Here is a 20,000-nt window from a genome sequence, read left to right on the forward strand (position 1 = left end):
AGAGAGTGGGAAGAGAGGAGATAGGAGAGAGGAGTGGGGAATGGAGAGTGGGGATAGGGGAGATAGGAGAGAGGAGTGGGGAGTGGGGATAGGGCGAGAGGAGAGAGGGAGTGGAGAGGAGAGAGTGGGAAGAGAGGAGATAGGAGAGGGGAGTAGAGAGTGAGGATAGGGCGAGAGGAGAGAGGGAGTGGAGAGAGGGGAGTGGAGAGAGGGGAGTGGAGAGAGGGAGAGAGGGGAGTGGAGAGAGGGAGAGAGGAGAGAGGGAGTGGGGAGCAGAGAGGGAGAGAGGGGAGTGGAGAGAGGGGAGTGGAGAGAGGGAGAGAGGGTAGAGGGTTGGTGAGGCAACAGGCTGTTTCCACAGTGACTCTGCACGACATGCTAACTTGGGGATTCTGGATGACCTCGTTGGCCTTACAGAACCCACACACGCACACAGGCACACAGGTAGGCACACAGGCAGACACACACTCACGCACACACACACACACAGTCACACAGGTAGGCACACAGGCAGACATACACTCACGCACACACACGCACACATTGTGGGCGTGCACACACACAACCACACAGACACACTGTATAAACACACAGATGCACCCCCCCCCACACACACCCACACATACACCCACACACACATCAACACACGCGCGCGCACACACACACACACACACACAGTCACTGTATAAATACACACTGTCAGGCCACAGAGTGGAGGGATGTGCTGGAGGTGTAGATCGTGACACACACACTCACGCACACACACACATGTGGGCGTGCTACACACACACAACCACGCACACACACACTGTATAAACACGCACGTGCACACACACACACACTCACACACACACACATACACACCCCACACACTGACACAAACACACACACACACACACACACACACACACACACACACACACACACACACACACACACACACACACACACTAGATCGTGACACACATATTTGTGCGTGTTGCCTTTACTGGAAGAGGCTGTGCGCTTCACCCATGTCAGCAGAACGGGAATGCAATGCAAGAGCACATGGCCCTCGCTGTCAACCACAGCACAGCAGACAGGGTTGCCAGATTGGGCTGTTTCCCGCCCAATTGGGCTGCTTAGGATGGCCATGTGCAGGTAAAAATGGCATTTAGCAGAAAAACCTGCCCAATTTTTGCCATAGAAATCAATAGAATTGGGCGGGATTTTGTGCTTCTAGGCAGGTTTTGAGCATTTTTTTGGGCTGGAAATCATCACCCTCATCTGTCAACCACAGCGCTGCGCTGCAGACGAGACGTGCAGCTGAGCCCAACGCTGCTGCAAAGTGGCCAGAATCAGATTAATAGGCCTACTGTATCGCCAAAAGTCAACTATTTTTTTTCCGTTTTGTATCTCATCATTCTCTGGCGGTTAATCTTTTGCTCTGCAAGTGTGTATTTACTGGAATGCCATAGGCCTACTGAAGAATGTGGCTTGAAACTTGTGTAATATGCTATACGTAGCCTACATGTACTTATAGTGTGTGCATAGTGTAAATTATGCATTCCTTAATTTCCACCCGGGGATCAATCTACTCTACTCTACTCTACTCTACTATGTGAATTGTGACTATAAAACACATTATATTGTATTCTGTCCTATTGTGCTCTGTCCTATTCTGTTCTATTCTGTACTGTAGTTCTATTCTATTCTATTCTATTCTATTCTATTCTATTCTATTCTATTCTATTCTATTCTAATCTATTCTAATCTGTTGTGTTCTGTTCTGTTCTGTTCTGTACTGCTCTATTCTGTTCTTCATGTATCAATCTGTGATAAGCGCCTTCTTATGGTATGAGTCTCAGTATAGCTAGTTTTTCCATCAGGTCAGACACCAGTAAATGCAATGCAGTCAGTGTCCTAACAGAGCTGGAATGCTGACAGTCATTGCTGGTAAATAAAGCAGTGGCATGACTGCCGTCCTCCACAATGTCCTCCATTTACAGACAGTCAGTTGTGTTACCATGCAGTGGAAATGCTGATGGGTGGCTTAGAATAAAATACAAATCATAAAATAAAAAAATCATAAAAACAATTTATGTACGCCCTCTTTTCTGAAAAAAGGTGAGGTGAACATTTGGAGTTAGAGTTAGAGTGTTAGAGTGTACTTTATAGGGTGAAATTTGTCTTCAGCTTCAATAATCACTGCATGACATACAGTACTCACTCACATACCCATACAACATAACACAGAGAACACAAGAAACATACAAAACATACAAAACGTAACACATAACATAATATAACATAGGCCAGCACCTCACAGTCGTAGTATGAAAGAGTGATGCCTGCTCCAAGATGATTGGCTTAGAAGAGGCAGATGAGGCCAGGCCCTCAACAACTAGATCATAACCATAGGTGACCAGTGCGCAAACTGAGGCAAATGATAAGCTTGGAAGAAAATATCAACAAACGTGCTGTTGGAGGTAAAGATGAGCAAAGGCAGGCCAAATACATATATGACCTAATCAGGAAGTCTCAGTGAAAAAGATTGAAACAAAGGGATTTGTGTGACTGATCATGCTATACAGTATAGGAACTTCTGCAGTGATAGAGTAATACATGCCATCGGTTACATGGGATGTTTACTTCCAAATTAACTCAATTTAATTCAGAATAAAACTTCATTCCGCTATGAAAACAGCATGTAAACACTTCACAATTTGTAATTAAATGAAAGTGCAATGTAAACTCCATGGAACTATTCAATTCTGAATTATTAGTTCGGAATTAAAAACATAATGTAAAGGTGGTAATTGTAGCACGGTAGTCTCCTGTGGGCAAAAGGAAGAGGGTGGTGAGTTAGCGGTGCTTTTAGCATTGAGAAACAAGTTTCAAAGTCAGTTTGAAGAAGACTTAATTATGTACTGTATCTTCCTCTGATATTGTGCGTGTCCATACGCTACAGTATAGTTCATTGCACAACACTGCTACCAGTGAACACTCGAGTTTCCACTGAAATAGCTCACATCCGTAGTGCATAGTCATGTCTACAATTATGTTACACACTGCATTACTATTAAGTGTTGAGTAATGGCCATGTCAAGTGCAATACAGTGGAATTTGGACCTACAGTAGAATGTGTATCCACATGTTCAATGGAACCTGGTTAATGATCTTCTCTTCGTCACTATTCTGGCGTGTTCAGATTTGTGGCTATTGTTAGGAGCTATTATATGCCTATATATGGCTAGAAAACTTTGTAAGCTCTTGATGATGTTTACGTATGTTATGGTTTTGCACTTAACACAGTCTTTGTATTTGTCTTTGCACTTTTTATATACCTGAACACACCATGGGTGTGTTATGTGTACACTACACTGTACTCCATATATGCATTAGTGGTGTCAACAATGATCGATTCGGCGATCCGAATCGATCCGGGGCATGGACGATCCAGATCCAGATCCGGCAAGTTCCAGAATCAATCCGGCAATTTTTTTAAGTTTCAATTACTTCCATGGATATTTCGGGAGCAAATGAATGTTAAATTAAATAAAAACACTTCAAAACATTGCAAGACTGATACAGACTGATACAGAAAACAGCCAATAAATTGTTGCTCAGTATCTGACTACTTGTATTTCCTCATCATGGCTGAACATTTGCTTTGCGTTCAGTAGAAATGTAATGCATTGCAATGCATTGTAGAATTGAATCGAATCGGATTGGATCTAATAGAATCGAATCGAATCGGATCTACTACCTCCCGAATCGTGATCGAATCGGATCGTGAGGGCAGTGCCGATCCACACCACTAATATGCATAATGTCCATGTGTGTTTACGAACAATGTACAGTACCCAACCATCGCTCTTCTGAGGCCTTGTCCAGCACTGTGAAAAGAAATTGTTGTATTCTACTTTAATAACACACTGGGCTTTGGGCATGCCTTGAGGTTGTGCATTTCAATATGATAAGGGACATGTATTGTGCAGTGCATGTGTATGCATCATGTTTTAGTTGAATTTGACATTTGGTCCCACTCAAAAATAGCGTTCATTTTCCGATTTAGTCAGTTCAAGATTTTCAAAGTTAATTAAACTCAGTATTTCGTTACAGTATCAACATTGCGTACTTATGGGTACTTCATTCTGCACAGCAACTCGCTCTCTCTCTTTGTCTTTCTCTCTCTCTCTCTCTCTCTCTGTCTTTGTCTCTGTGTGTCTCTCTCTCTCTCTCTCTCTCTCTCTCTCTCTCTCTCTCTCTCTCCATATGCATGTGAGGCTCTGTCTCGTTTCCCAGGCTGGGTGAGGGTGAGGGGCTGTTTAGTCTCCTCTGGGGTTTTACGGTACGGTACCGTCTTCTCTTCTCTTCTCAGCACCTGAGCGTGTTGAGGAGAAAGCGCTGGAGAGTTGACAGATGACAGTGGTCGAGAGACGGAAACTTCAGCGTTGAGGGAGCGAGAGAGCTCTGCAGCGCACACTCGATTACTACTCAACCGCAGCCACCACAACAGTGGAGGCATTCTATGTGCATCCTCACCAAACGCTGTCACAGAATTAGTTTATGTGTGTATGTGTGTGTGTGTGTGTGTGTGTGTGTGTGTGTGTGTGTGTGTGTGTGTGTGTGTGTGTGTGTGTGTGTGTGTGTGTGTGTGTGTGTGTGTGTGTGTGTGTGTGTGTGTGTGTGTGTGTCAATGCATGATTTTTGTCACACAGTGTGTGTGTGCGTGTGTTTATACATGTTTATGATCATGTCAGATCATACAAATTGTGCGTGCGTGCATGCGTGTGTGTTTGCGTGCATGTGTGTGTTTGCTGATGTATGTATTGGAGTTTGTGTCCTTTTTATAAGTTCAAAAGTTGGGCTGGTGCTCTCTGATGGACTGTATTCATCTCTGAGCGTCGTTGTGCAAGGCTGTGTGATGTTGCTTGGCAACCAGCTTTGTGATTGTTGTGATTGGTTGTTCATGGCATAGTCTCCTCCCCATTTGTCTCCGCCCCCTGCCATGAGTGACGCCTGACTGGACCATGATAAACATCTTCCTGTATTTGAGAGAAATTCAGCAGAAACCCAAATGTACGCAAACAACACCACTTCACAGCAGTACCCTAGAAATATTATGATGCTGGGAGAATGTAAATCACCTACAATTCATCTCCATTTCCTTCTTTCTCTACTTTTCTGTTTCTGAGTTGTTTTGTGTGACAGTTGTGACTGTTTCAATTTTATTTGTCAACTGCGCACACGTACAGTGAACTATAGTAAGCAGTGAAACATAGTGTGGCCGAACACTGTCAGATATGCTGTATTAGGGACCATCAGAAAATAAGACTGCATAGCAACAAAAAAAACCCTAAAAGTACATTATATAAAAACACAGCATAATACGTACTTAAATACTCCAGTCTAAATACTACTTCTTTTACTGCTGATATTGTGCATGCATGTGTTTGCTATGTTCTCTCTCTCTTTCCGTCTCTGTCTGTCTGTCTCTGTACTCTATCTGTCTGTCTGTCTGTCTCTCTGTCTGGCTGTCTGACTGACTGTCTTTCTCTCTCTCTCTCTGTCTCTCCATCCTTACATCCATTACTTTGCCCCCCTTCATCCCTTGTGCCTTCATTCTCTCTCTTTCTCTCTCTCTCTCTCTCTCTCTCTCTCTCTCTCTCTCTCTCTCTCTCTCTCTCTCTCTCTCTCTCTCTCTCTCTCTCTCTCTCTCTCTCTCTCTCTCTGCAGATGTGCCTTTCTTCACTCCCTTTCACTTCCCGTCCTCCTCACTGCTGTTGACTTTAATGCACAAACACTTGTCAGTGCTTGTATGTTTACGATATAAATATTTTTGTATCTTGTGTGCATGGCAGCCTATTTTTGTCCATGGCAATGGTTAATTTGGAGTTTGACCTGTTGCTGTAACCATGACAATATAAACGGAAATGAACAGAATTGTCCTAGTGCTCTGGTCTTTGTGGATGTCTGATCTGCCGTCATTGTTTTTTGTTTCTTCAAGACTCGTTGACATTTCTTGTTGTCACCCAAAGTACTGTATACAATTCTTGGATTCGTCACCACAGTCGTAGAACATTTTTTTTCTCCCTTTTACGGCAAATCCTTGAGACTGTGCAAGCTGAGAACCCAAGAAGAGTGTTGATCAGTTCAAACTGTGGGCGTTTTTTTCCCCCTTGTTTTTAGTTTTTCCCCCTCGCTGTATTGTGATTCCGGTCATTCCCTGCCCAGGATGCTAACACACACCCAACCCTACATGTACTGGTTTCAAGTAAAAGATCCACAAGAATACCTCTGCACTCCCTCTCCTCTGCTCTGAGTATGTGAGTTTTTGAGTGCTGGGTATTTGCTTCGCACTGCATTCCTGCAGTCTCCTACAGTGACGGGACACACTAGCTATACGTCCGTAAACTATCACAACAAAGTTCATATACATTCTGGGTGGTTGAAGCATCACAAAATATGCACAGACACTGGCAGTTTTAGTTTTTTTCAAATAACATATTTTTAAGGATGTTGAAATGAATAGAGGATGCATTGCATCTTTTCCATCTTAAAATGTTTATTTAGAGCAGGATCTGAACTTAATTATACAAATAGAACATAAGACTGAAAAGTTTTTTTTCATGGTTTCAAATAGCCATTTCGTTTTTACAGTAAATAGCTCTGGTGGTCATAGTTTTGCATGTAGTGTCATAAAGAATGTTATATTGTACTTGGCAAGACAACTTTTTATGTGCATGGTATTATTTGTGGTCATTTCAGTGGGTAGCACTGTATAATCATTTATGATTCAAAGTTTTGTGTCACTGCTCTGTCAAGCTCTAATGATAGAACATCATCTCTCTAGTCTTATCACTCCCTGCATGTGCACTGTGTAGTCAGAGGAGTGTGGTTTTCAACAAGTACGGTAAATCAATTTAGCAGCGTTTCTTTTTCTCCTTCTCACTGCAGCCTTTCAGCTTCTTAATGTCTGAGTTGCATTGGGTCCATAGGTGGTGTCATAACGGCCCGCCATGTGTTGAGAAAAAAAACTGTCTTGAGGTTGTTATTTTTAAGTAGAAGAGCATTTTGTAGTTTTACTCTACAAGTGAATTTGAGAAATAGCATTGCATGGAGAGTCATATAAGTTGAACTAACAGTGCTGTTCTCCTAACAGGCATGATTGGTAGAAGTCTTTCAGAGGTCCAGGGTTGCTGATGCTTACGCTGATTTGCTGCCTTAAATGTATAATCTTACACTGATGCAATTCTACAGTATTTCTGGCTAGTTCAGCATCCCTCGAAACACAAAAGTCAGTGAAGACAGTTAAACTCACTCTCTACAGTATCTCTCCAGCCTCTAGATCCCTCCCTCCTCTACAAAACCCATTCGTACTGTGTGTCTTTCAGTGTAGTCTGCCGATGATTGACTTGTCCTGTATCTCTCTTTAGTCATTTTGGGAAATACAAAGGGTTGCTGTTACTGATGCTGATTTGCTGCTTTAAATTTACATTCTTATTTTGATGCAGCTTTGTTTGTCTTTCATTCTAGTCTGCAGATGACCGACTTGTCCTGTATCTCTCAAGTCTTGTATCTCTCTTTAGTCAAATGGGAGGCAGATTTGTTCCATCCACCTTACTCACCCTCACATCTTCAATATGTGAAGGGGATTTTGTGAAAGATACAGTACATGTTAGTCAGCACAGTGACCTTCATTGAGGTACAGTTAAGGTACAGTGGGACTAGTAGCATTTTAACCAGAGGTGTATAAAGGTGTATATCTAGGCCCTACAAGTAAATTAATGATGTAAGTGCCACACTAGTATTTTTGATATTACATAGTTGTTACACCTGTTGTTATTCTACTGGGTACGAATGAGGGTTTTTTTGCCTTCTACTTAACAAACCTCTGAATTATCCCCTGGTGGAAATGGTGATTCAGATTTTTATTATGGAATTTTAGGGACTGCTGAACATCTTAACATCAACTGTACCGGTTTGTTTGTTTCACAAACTGCCTTTTTGGTCTCGGAATCACTGATTAATGTATTCTATTGCAGTATTCTGCACGTCACTGCACATATCTATACGCCCATACTTTTTTTTTTTTTTTGCTGGGAATGTTTTATTTTTCTGGCTCATTTCCTCTCCAGTGTCTCCACATGATCACCTGATTAGAGGACCAAGATTTCATACACAGACAAGGAACAGGTTTTGTGGGGAATTTTCCCAATATAGTATTATTGTATTTCCTGGTAGATGGCTGAACTCCCTGGCAAAGTTCCCTCCCTCCCTCCTTTTGTCATTCTGTTTTTCTATATTTTCCGATATATAACGGAGTGTGTGTGTGTGTGTGTGTGTGTGCGTGCGTGTGTGCGTGTTTGTTTGTGTGTTTGTGTGTGTGTGTGTGTGTGTGTGTGTGTGTGTGTGTGTGTGTGTGTGTGTGTGTGTGTGTGTGTGTGTGTGTGTGTGTGTGTGTGTGTGTGTGTGCGTGTGTGCGTGTGTGTGTGTGTGTGTAGTAAAAGTTAAAGAAGTACCTCTTTCTTCCTGTCCCATGATCATAAGACGTTTGAAGTTGATAATGTGATTGAGTAAATGTGTTTGAGATAACAATAACAATGCGGTGTGAGTCATCATGCCCACGGAGAGAGAGGTTGGGCACTAGAATTCCGATCGCTGTTGCTGTTGCTTGGTTTCCATAGCGAGGACAAGTGCACTCCACCCAGGGGCAGAGCTATAGGGAGGGCCAGCAGGGCACTTGCCCCGCGGCCCGGGGCCCTCCCGTATTGGTGGTGGTTGGGGCCCTATAGTGAGCTTGGCAAGCTGTATAAGGGGCCCCATAAGTGTCTTGCCCTGGGACCCTATGTGCAACTGATCCGCCACTGACTCCACACACACACACACACACACACACACACACACACACACACACACACACACACACACACACACACACACACACACACACACACACACACACACACACACACACACACACACACACACACATGTGAGACAGACTGGCTGACCTCACCACCTGTTCTCCAAGGCACACGCTGCTGAGAGTAGCCTATGGCAGGAAATGTTGGCATATGGGAAATGATAACGGCATATCTACACCACCAAATCTAATTCAGCTGCAAGCAAATCATGTACTGTAACCGGTTTTACAGTGTAGCCAGGAATTGTTTGGGCAGAATGAAAAATTGTGTGCTTGGTGAGGAATACTTTTACACCCTTTCCAGTTAGTTCCAGTAGATGGAAGAGGTGCCAACGCCCAGACACGTTTTTTTTTACTATCAATATCCACATTTCCATTTCCACGCTAGACAATTGTCAAGAGTGTAGAACTATTTTTACGCCACCATGATGAACACAGTAATGGTACGAAACACCAAAAGCGACTAGAGCAAAAATGGCGACGGAAATTATTGATGTCTAATTGTCTATGTCCACACCTAGAGTCTAGAGTCTATGTCTGTCTGCATGGGAAAGTAAGAAACGTAATTTCAATCATTTGTATGACCAGCACATGTAAAGAAATTGACAATAAAACCGACTTGACTTGACAAATTGACTGTATGGAGAAAAGTGATTTGGGTGACAAGAGGAGATTTGAGCGTCTCAAGCGACAGTTTGTTATTGAACTGAAGCGAATATTATTTCTAATTGGAATGTCGGAATACTTGCATTCTGCTTTTAACGGGTCATACTCTGTCGCTTTCATCACTCGTGTTGCTTTTGCTTTTAAAACAGTCCAGTGGCTCTCTTTGTTGCTGTTATCTCTCCTGGTGTGTCCGCACGGCAAGGCATTGCCAGTAAAGCCTACCTGTCCTGGTGCTTCTGGTTTTGCCCTACGTATTGACTTTATTATCCATCGCCTATTTTTACTAACGGCCTCTGGACTGTATTTTTTTGTAAATTCAGCCCGTTTCCCTTTCTTTAGAAACCATATCTAAATCCATCCGTCAACACAAAGCATATAAATCTGCTTGCGGCATAAGGAAGTATTTGGAACTTCCTTCATTTTTTTTTTCTTCTCATTTTTTTGCCAGAACTTCTTTTCATACGTTCCCCCTCTCAAAAAACCCATCAAAAGCTATTGATATGTTGAATGTTGAAAGTTCTCCGTTAAAAACTGTAGTCATGCTGTGTGTGTGTGTGTGCGTGCCTGCGTGCGTGCGTGCGTGCGTGCGTGCGTGCGTGCGTGCGTGCCTGCGTGCGTGCGTGCGTGCGTACGTGCGTGCGTGCGTGCACGTGTGCGCATGTGTGTATGTGTGTGAATAGCCGCCGTGGATATAAAAGGCCAGTCTTCTCATCGTGACCTCCAGGTCAGCGCAACAGAAAAGGCATCTTGAGATCTTGATTAGGGTATTAAAACTGTCCTCCCGGATGAATCTTTTTGGCCAGCGTGTGTCCTAATTAGTGCTGTGTGTCTGCTAATTATCTGATCCCTCTCTGGTTGGGTTGGAGTTAGTCATTTAAGCCACCCTTCAGCCGTCAGCCGTCAGCCGTCAGCCTTCCGACTTCAGCCTTCACACCACACTGCCCTCTGCACCGTGCTAATTGCCAAGATCGTTTTCAATTCATAAGAAGCTCAGACTGAAAGCTAATAGTGTGTGTGTGTGTGAGACAGAGAGAGAGAGGGAGAGAGAGAGACAGAGAGAGAGAGAGAGAGAGAGAGAGAGAGTGTTGAAGGGTTACTGGGATGGTAACTGAGAGAGATGGAGAGAAATCGGCAGCAAAGTAATCACAGAAATAACCCAGCTAGTCATTCAGCAGGGAGCTGCTAAATATTTGAATCATTAAAATAATGTTCACACGGAGCATTTGTAAGAGTAAGAGTGACGGCAAAGGCAGCAGCTACGGCATATATCAGCGTGTGTGAGAGAGAGAGTGAGAGAGAGAGAGAGCGCGGACGCCAGCGTGTGTGCTGCGCGCTGCACTGTTTACACTACAAATGCGGTTGAGTTACACCATCTACAGTAAAACAGGGCTTGACTGCCAGTAACTGCAGTCACTTACCAACAAAAGCATCATTTCCTGAAAGCTCCTCCCTCCTCCTCTGCCCCCTCCCCTCCCTCCCCCTCCTTCCCTCCCTCCTCCTCTCCCTCCTCCACTCCTCTACGCTTTTTCTCTCCTCCCCCTTCTGCCCTCCTCCGTCCCTTCCCTTCCCTCCTCCTCCTGCCTGCCCTCCCCTTTCACCCCTCCCCCTTTCACCTCTCCCCTTCTCCTCCTCCTCCTCTCCGCTCTTCTCCCCCTTCCCTCTCCCCTTCTCCTTCTCCTCTCCGCTCTTCTCTCCCCCCCTCCTCCTCTCTCCCATCCCCCACCCCTCCTCCTTCTCTCTCTCTCCGCTCCCAGAAGGGCCACCTTAAGCACTAAGCAACTGGCCCCAATCAATATGACTAACCCCTCCATGCAAATACCTGCCAGTCCTGCCTGCTCCCGTCACGGGGAATCAGGAAGTGCCTAGGGTCTCTCTCTGTCTCTCTGTCTCTTTCTCTTTCTCTCTCTCTCTCTCTGTCTCTCTGTCTCTCTGTCTCTGTCTCTTTCTCTCGCTCCGTCTCTCTCCCCCTTGGCCTGCCTGGAGTTCTTTTGCCTGTTGCTACCTGTTGTGTGAGAGAGGAGCGTGTCTGTGTGTGTGTGTGCCTGGCTGCATGCGTGTGTGTGTGTGTGTGTGTGTGTGTGAGTGAGTGAGAGAGAGTGACAGAACGCGCCCGTCTAGAGACTGGAGAACAGAGACATTGCCAGACGTGTAGTAGAAGGGGGGAGTGTGTCAAGCCAAGCGCGTGGCGTGTGTGAAAAGGGGGTGTGTGTCTGTGTGTGTGTGTGTGTGTGTGTGTGTGTGTGTGTGTGTGTGTGTGTGTGTGTGTGTGTGTGTGTGTGTGTGTGTGTGTGTGTGTGTGTGTGTGTGTGTGTGTGTGTGTGTGTGTGTGTATGTGTGTGTGTGTGTGTGTCTGTGTCTGTGTCTGTGTCTGTGTGTGTGTTTGTGTTTGACCACACGCTTGTGGAAGAAAAAAAAAGAGTGAGAGAAAAGTGGAAGAGAGAAGGAGAGAGAGGAGAGGGGGTGGGGGGGGAGAGAAAAAAAGAAAAAAAGCCGGGAGCCTGCCCTCTGGAAGTGCTGTATGAGTGTGTGTGTGTGTGTGAGAGAGAGAGAGAGAGAGAGAGAGAGAGAGAGAGAGAGAGAGAGAGAGACGGCCCCTTTGCCTTGCTCTGCCTTGCCTTCTCCACGGGGAAGGTCCAGCTGTGATACCAGAAGGGTTCTCCTCTCCTGATGCCGGCGCTCAGGCTAGTCCCACAGCACATGGGATAGGAGGAGGATCTGTTGTGGTGTGTGTGGCCGTGTGTGTGGCCGTGTGTGTGTGTGTGTGTTGCGCCGCGCGTGTTCGTTGTCGTCTTTCCTTTCCTGCCGGAGGTGAAGCAGCCCGGGTGACAGTCTGTATGTGTGCCTGCGTGGCCCCCGCGCCTGGAGTTTTAGGACTCATGTCGGACGTGCCGTTTTGGACTAAGTTTTACGCACAGCTGGGACGACCACTGCCCAAGGTAGCGCAAACTAAAATGCCCTTTGTCTTGGGTTTTTATGTTTGTTTTTTGTTTGATCTTGGGGTTTTTAAAACGCTTGTTCTTGCACAAGTGTTCTTTCTCACATTTTTCTTGAATTTGTGGTGTGCTTGAACTTTACACTCACGCCGTTGAGTCACAGAATACTTCATATGGTCTTCATGAGTTTTCATGTGGTGTATGTATTTTGTTAGGTGTCTACAGTATGTGAAAACTTTAAAGCTGTCAGCTGGCGTGATGTTCTCACTCAGCATGTCTAGTTAAAACTTGTATTGTATTGGGTGATTTACTGGAAAAGCTTCCTTGAACGTTATTTCATAATTCACTTCCTTGTGCACTGCTCATATTAGGGGGAGATATCCTCTGGTTATTTCCTTATTGGTTAAGATAACACCTAATCTTGTGGTTCAAGTCATTGAATGTGCCTTGTCGGTAGTTATAGCGAATGGTTTAAGCAAAGAAGGGAAACGATGGGGTAGTAGAATGGGTTGTAGTTGAATATACTTTACAGTTTATAACGAGAACCCTTCAGAACATTCCTTGTAAAACTTCGTAAAAAACACAACAAAAAATAAAAGATAGGGGGAAAAAGACCAGTGACAATAGCCATGTCGAAAGAATAAAGCAATGAAACAACACCACCACTTTGATACTACAATGGCATTGTGTCATCCCAGTTAATGAGTGGATGGTCATGACAAAGCTTCATAAAAACACAACAAATATAAGATAGAAAAAATGACCAGTGGCAATAACCATGTAGAAAGAATAAAACAATGAAACAACACCACCACTTTGATACATTACATTACATTACATTACATTACATTACATTACATTACATTACATTGCATTTGGCAGACGCTTTATAACAATGGCATTGTGTCATCCCCAGTCAGTGGGCCTTGTCAATGAGTGGATGGTCATGACAAATCACACTCATTACCCCTGGTTTCCAGTAAGGAAGACGGCGTCATGCAGCCAGTCAGCACCCAGGCACTCCACTCTACTCCACTCCATTCCACTCTACTCCACTCCACTCTACTCAGCTATTCTGTCCTACAAAGCAAAAAGGCAGTAACTGCATCCATTGCTGTTTAAAATGAGTTACTATGACTTTAATGGCATATATCAAAGTCTAAAGTTAAATAAATCTACTCCACTCTGCTCAGCTCTACTCAGCTCAGCTCAGCTCTACCCAGCTATTGCCCTCGGACACTGGAGCCTGCTCCCAGTGCATTTTAGCTTAATTGTGAGTTGATTTAACACCTTTCTATGTTGCATTTGGTCCCAGAGTGTTCACAGTTTTAGCACAGTGTTAACACTGCTGAATTTACTGTGCAAAAAGGTGTGCATTGAACCAAAGGTGTGCTATTCTGCCCTACAAAGCAACAAGGCAGTAACAGCATTGCTGTTTCAAAGTAGTTACTATGACTTTAATGCCATATATATCAAAGTCTAAAGTTAAATAAAAGGATTGATCTTCAAAAAAAGGTGGTAATATAAAGTAACAAAACTGTCACGTGCCAAAAAAGTCAACTGACTTCTGCGCAGTTACTGCTTTTTTTTTGCTTTGTAGGGCAGTATTGCCCTCGGCCACTGAAGCCTTCTCCCACTGCATTTTAGCTTAATTGGGAACAAAACCTCATGCAAAACCTGGGAGACCGTAGCCGTGACAGGCCGCTGATTTATGCGCTGATTAGTGAGCTGCTGTATAATGGCTTTACGCTATGTCATAGGGCATAGCGCTGACGTCCTTGACAGCCTCTTGGCATCAGTCTATATACTCCAGAACCCAAAGCCTTCTCCTCCATGCCTTCTCCTTCATGGCCTTTTGTCTCTCGCTTGTATTGTTGACAGTTTTTAATTGCACTTTTAAATGCCATTAAATGCCAGTATACACAGTTAAATGTGCAGTGTTATTTCAACACTTGGAGAGTTGATTTAACAGCTTTGTGTGGTGCGTTTGGTACCAAAGTGTTCACAGTTTTAACACAGCGTTAATAACTCTGCTGAATTTACCGTACTCTGCAAACCAAATGCAAAGGTGTGCATTGAACCAAAGGTGTGCATTGAACCAAAGGTGTGCATTGAAAAAAAAGATATGACTTTGTAGCTTAATTTGTGTGTAATTTGTGTGTAATTTGTGTGATTAGTGTGTATTGTCCTTCCTACGCCATCCATATAGATGAAGGCTGGTTGTCTTAATGTCAGTGTGGCCCTACAGGCACTTGCACTATGCAGACAGGGCGTGCAACTTACTGGAACTTACTCATGCTCGCCTGCCGTTGCCGTTCGGTAACTCTGGAGCGGTGCGTTCTGGGAACAGCGCGTTAAGGCCAATAGACAAACAACAGACAACACCACACAATGGCAGCAGCAGCAGTAGCTGGAGGATAAGGAGTGTGGCTTTGTGCTGCTCGCCGTGGAACAGAGGTGTCAATCCCGGCTTCATAAAGTAAAATCCACTGCCACAAATTTGATCCAACCAGCTCTGAATCAGCTGATTATTGAGCATTCAAGACAGGTAGATCAGCTACTTATTGGGAGTCACCTGTGTTGCAAGGAAACTATGGCAGGGTTTTTATTACTTTCTGGACCCGGAATTGACACCTTTGCTGTGGATCACAGCGTTTGGGCAGATAGACAATAGACCAGTGTTTCTCAACTGGTGGGTAGCGACCCAAAAGCGGGCCGCGGAGTGGTCATGGGTGGGTCGTGGGGCCTTGGTGTAAAAAAAACGAAATTCTAAATAAAAAAAATCCAACTTTTCCTGCAACAATTTACAACTTTTATTTTGATACGCTAGTGAACTCCGTGTCATCTGTCGTCATAGATACAATCTGAATGTTTATGCGAGATCGATAGCGTGCAACCAGTCATTCGAGTCTTGGTTACATTTTGAGAATTGCATTGAATTGACATGAACGCTAAAAAAAATTGGGTCGCGACCGAATGAGAGTGGAAAATGGTGGGTCCCAAGACTGTTCCAGTTGAGAACCACTGCAATAGACTACAGACAACAGCAGTAGATGCAAAACCAGGAGTGTGTCTTTGTGTTCACCGTGTGGCTTCGCTTACGCCAGGGACACATACACGCAAATTTGGCCAAGCAAAGCGAACTTCGCTATTCATTCCAATGAGCGAGGTGAAGACAAGCGAACAGGAGCAAAGCGAAGCGAAAATATTCAACCAAGTTTAATATTATGCAAATGAAGAGCTAATTTCGCCTGCAGTGGTGGCCAATCAAATTAACAAAATAAAAGTTCCATTCTATTTGATTCGCTGGGATGACCTGATAACCGTTGAGCTGTTCTCAGAACGGAACACTGAATTTCGCCTCTCTTCGCTTTGCACGTTTCACCTGCATGTGTCCCCGGCATTGCGTGTGGGCAGTGGCCCGACCTCAGCCCCCCCTCCCCCCTTCCTCTGCCCCCCCACCCCCACCCCCCCCCCTGCCTCTGTTCATGTTCAGTCAGCGGTAGCAGGGCCAGAAATGTTTGCACTGTAAATAGAAGCAGAAGAAAATAAATGGGCCGTAGCCGCAAAAGAGCGAAAGGGTACAGCAGGTTATTATTAGAAACGTACTATACTGTATGGGGGGGTTCATTTTTGACCAGCAAGAACACAATATAATAAGGCCACTAAAGTGGAAGGCATGCGGTGGAGCCAGGGAGGTGGCCTACTATCACCGGCTGGCACACGGACACCTGCGGCAGGCTCTGCCAACACCAACGCTGAGCTGTGCCCATTCTTCCATTGGCAGCCAGTCAGCATTTACTGTATCCTGGCTATATCTATCATAGTTTCCTTGTGGACTTTGTTGGGTCGTCTTCTTCTGTCATTCTCTACTAGCATATTCATATGAGACATGTGACATGTACACACACTTCAGCACACACTTCAGGCACACAATTTAGCGTGCGCACACACACACACACACCCACACACACACACACACGCACGCACGCGCACACATACACACACACGCACACACTTCAGCGTGCGCACACGCACACACACACACACACACTTCAGGCACACACTTCAGCGTGCACACACACACACACACACACACACACACACACACACACACACACACATAGTACGCATGCTTGCATACACACGTGTCAATGCACGCAAATGCTCGCGCTGACTTACGGTAAGGTAAGCCCACAGCACTGCTCTCCGCAGTCTCAGTGGAGTGTGAGATCTGTGCCAGCTCACAGCTCGGTTGGTTCCTGTCTGGGCTGCGCTGCGCTGTGGCTGTGGCTGTGCTGCCAGGGCCGGATTAAGACAGCCTGGGCCCCCCTAGGCTACAGGTTGCAGTGGGGCCCCCCTGGAAGGCCATTTTTGTGACAAATTTACATAAACATAATGCCATAATGCATAATGCATAGTGCCACAATTATGAACTAGGAATTAAGTATAACTTGTCTACCAACTGTACTCAATACGACACATACATTTTTCAATATTGCATCCTGTCATCATAATTCAGCAATTTTTCACTTTTGGGCAATCAGGGGCCCCTAGGCTGGGTCAGGTGGGGGCCCCTAGGCTGCAGCCATATCTAGCCTGTGCGTTAATCCGGCCCTGTGTGCTGTGTTGCGACTCAGCTCTCCTCTCCCTGACACCAGACACGCGAGGGATATGGCTGCAGCCTAGGGACCCCCACCTGCCAGGGGGGCCCTGATCGGCCAAAAGTGAAAAATAACAGAATTGTGTAATGTTGAAAAATTCATCTGTCGTGCTGAGCGCAGTTGGTAGACATGTTAATCCTTAAATTCCTAGCTTGTAATTATGATGCTGTCTATATACATTCTTCACGAAATTTGCCTTGACTGGGGGCCCATAGAAACCTGCAGCCTAGGGGCCCCATGCCATCTTAATCAGGCCCTGCTCTCTGACACCAGACACGCGAGGGAGGCCACGCGAGGCCAGGCCGTCGGGGCTAAACTAAAGGTGACATGCGGTTATTGCAGAGCCTGCGACCTGTCAGTTTCCCTTACCGGCCCCCTCCGTTTGAAGTGTTTTTACTGACATAGCACAAAAAAGTCTGACGGAGACAGTCACAGGAGGAGTCGTCTTCTTTGATTTAACAAAGAACAACCTTTTATCTCTTTTTTTTCTCTCTCGTTCTCTTTCTCTCTCTTTTTTGCTTCTTGTCTTCTCTTTCTCCTTCCCTGCTGTGTCTCTCTCCACATGCGTGTACCTAAACAAGCAGGCTGAACCACCCTAGGTGGATGTAAAAAAAAAGCAAACGCACATGAAAAAAAAAGAATCAAATCATGAAAATAGAAAATGTGATTCTTTCTCTGATTCTTTCTTGATCTTTTCTGTGTAGCAGAAGAACTGTTTTGGAGGTAAAAGGCTGCTCTTGACTGGCAGTGGAGGGTTTAAGCATTGAGCATTTAAGAAATTCACATTCCGACCTGTTTTTTCCGAGAGTCAGGTTAAGGTGGGGCCCTACCGTGGCCGCGACCTGGGTTTGATTCCCGGTCCGGGTCCTTTGCCGGCCCTTCCCCGTCTCTCTCTCCCATCTCTCTTCATGTCTGTCCTGTCTCATAATGGAGGCTTGAAAAGCCCCAAAAAATACTTAAAAGGTGGGACAGGAAAAAGCAACACACTATAGATGGTCACAAAGGTCTGAGCATGCTATACACTTCAGTGTTTAACGAACAGATATTGAGGAAAGGAGGCAGTGTTTGGAGCACGGGGTCTTTGTCTGGTCGACACATATAAAGCACAGACCTGTAGAAGCCACATAAGAATATTGAGGAAAGTCGACAGTGTTTGGAGCTTCGTCCGCTTGGCATTGAAGGGGGACACGTGTCAAGCACAGACTGGCAGGAGCCACTGAGGAACATTGAGGAGGAAAAGTAGGCAAAGTTTGGGCCAGGATCGAGGGTCTTTGTCTGCTTGGCATTACACTTATAGGTGTTCTTTTCTTTTTAAGAACTTTTGGGTCTTACCTTTATTGGACAGGACGTTTGAGAGGAGACAGGAATCTAGTGGAAAAGAGAGACAGTGACAGTAAAGCATTGGCAAATGACCTTGGGCCTGAATCAAATCCAGATCCCCCGGTGTAACAGTGTGGTGCCTTAGCCGTTTGAGACACAGCCAAGCCAACGCAGGCATTGCATGCAAAGGTGTAGGTTTGCTTGGAAAGCGGTGTGGACATTACAATGGGAAATTGTCCATACGTATGGTATTTTAGCAGTATATTTGTGAAACAGTGGTGGGGTTAAGCTACGTTCATCTCAAAAGTGGGGTAACACTTTATTTTAGGGATACATCTATAAGCACTAATACATACAGTGTTAATACCTGCATAAGTAACTTGTAAGGCATGATGTACTAAGCAAACACCAAGGCCTACTAGGTCCTTACTAAGGTTAAATTGGTAATAAATCCCTTATTGTGCATGAACAAGACATTTGCAAATACATGCCTAACAACAAATGTTTGATTTTGCTTTGTACATGCCTTACAAGTTACTTATACAGGCACATTGTATGTATTAGTGCTAATAGATGCGTCCCTAAAATAAAGTGTTACCAAAAGTGGTATGGACATGTCCCCACCATCCACACCTAAAATAACACCCATGATTGCATGTAAAGCAGAGACATCTGGGTCCCTCGGCGTAACAGTGTGGTGCCTTAGCTGTTTGAGACACAGCCAAGGCCGGCATTGCATGTAAAGCAGAGACAGGCTGAAGCCAGCGGGGCCCCACAACAACCCGTCACGGCGTTGCTCAACAAGCGCCTGCCCACAGATACAGACAGAGACGGAGATGGGCCTCATCTCGCTCCAGAGCCGCCGTGACTTAAAAGTGCCCACATCACAGCTTCGGGATGGGAGGTGTTTAAAAGTGCCCACATCACAGCTTCGGGATGGGAGGTGTTTATTAAAAGTGTCCACATCACAGCTTCGGGACGGGAGGTGTTTAAAAGTGCCCACATCACAGCTTTGGGACGGGAGGTGTTTAAAAGTGCCCACATCACAGCTTCGGGACGGGAGGTGTTTAAAAGTGCCCACATCACAGCTTCGGGACGGGAGGTGTTTGAAAGTGCCCACATCACAGCTGAGCTTCGGGGCAGGAGGTGTTTATTTCCCCATTACACATACAGTACACACATGCACAGAGAATGGCAGGCTGTATATAGAAGGAGAGACAGACAGGCAGAAGGGAGAAAGAGAGAGAAGCAATAGCTTAAGGAAAGACGTGGAGTCAGATCCTGGGCTTTGCTTTTAGATTTCTACTGGAGGCTTTTCGGCTGCACTCTCAGCCCATATCATATACAGAAAAGATATAAAACTTCACAAAATGACATCACATTACATTACCGTACATTACATTTAGCCTACGCTTTTTTGCAAAGGGACTTACAGTAATGTAGATGATTCACATATGGACTGTACAATTCTTCCGTAGCACATCCTTTAAAAGTGTCTCATTCCAC

General features: G+C 45.0%; 1 protein-coding gene across 8 annotated transcripts in view; it reads left to right on the forward strand.

Annotated features, from left to right (window-relative positions):
• The window catches only part of sbno2b (strawberry notch homolog 2b), a 149,826-nt gene that overhangs the window by 70,297 nt on the left and 59,529 nt on the right, over positions 1-20,000 (forward strand). Inside the window, exon 1 of one of the 8 annotated variants that reach the window (XM_063200491.1) lies at positions 11,951-12,513. The exons of the other annotated variants lie outside the window; for them this stretch is intronic. Within the exon in view, the coding sequence (XP_063056561.1) occupies positions 12,412-12,513 (102 nt within the window). The 5' untranslated portion in view covers positions 11,951-12,411. Of the gene's footprint in view, positions 1-11,950; positions 12,514-20,000 lie in introns of those variants that run through there. 8 annotated transcript variants of the gene reach the window in all.

This window comes from Engraulis encrasicolus, chromosome 6 (assembly GCF_034702125.1).
Source record: "Engraulis encrasicolus isolate BLACKSEA-1 chromosome 6, IST_EnEncr_1.0, whole genome shotgun sequence".
NCBI classification, from domain to species: domain Eukaryota; kingdom Metazoa; phylum Chordata; class Actinopteri; order Clupeiformes; family Engraulidae; genus Engraulis; species Engraulis encrasicolus.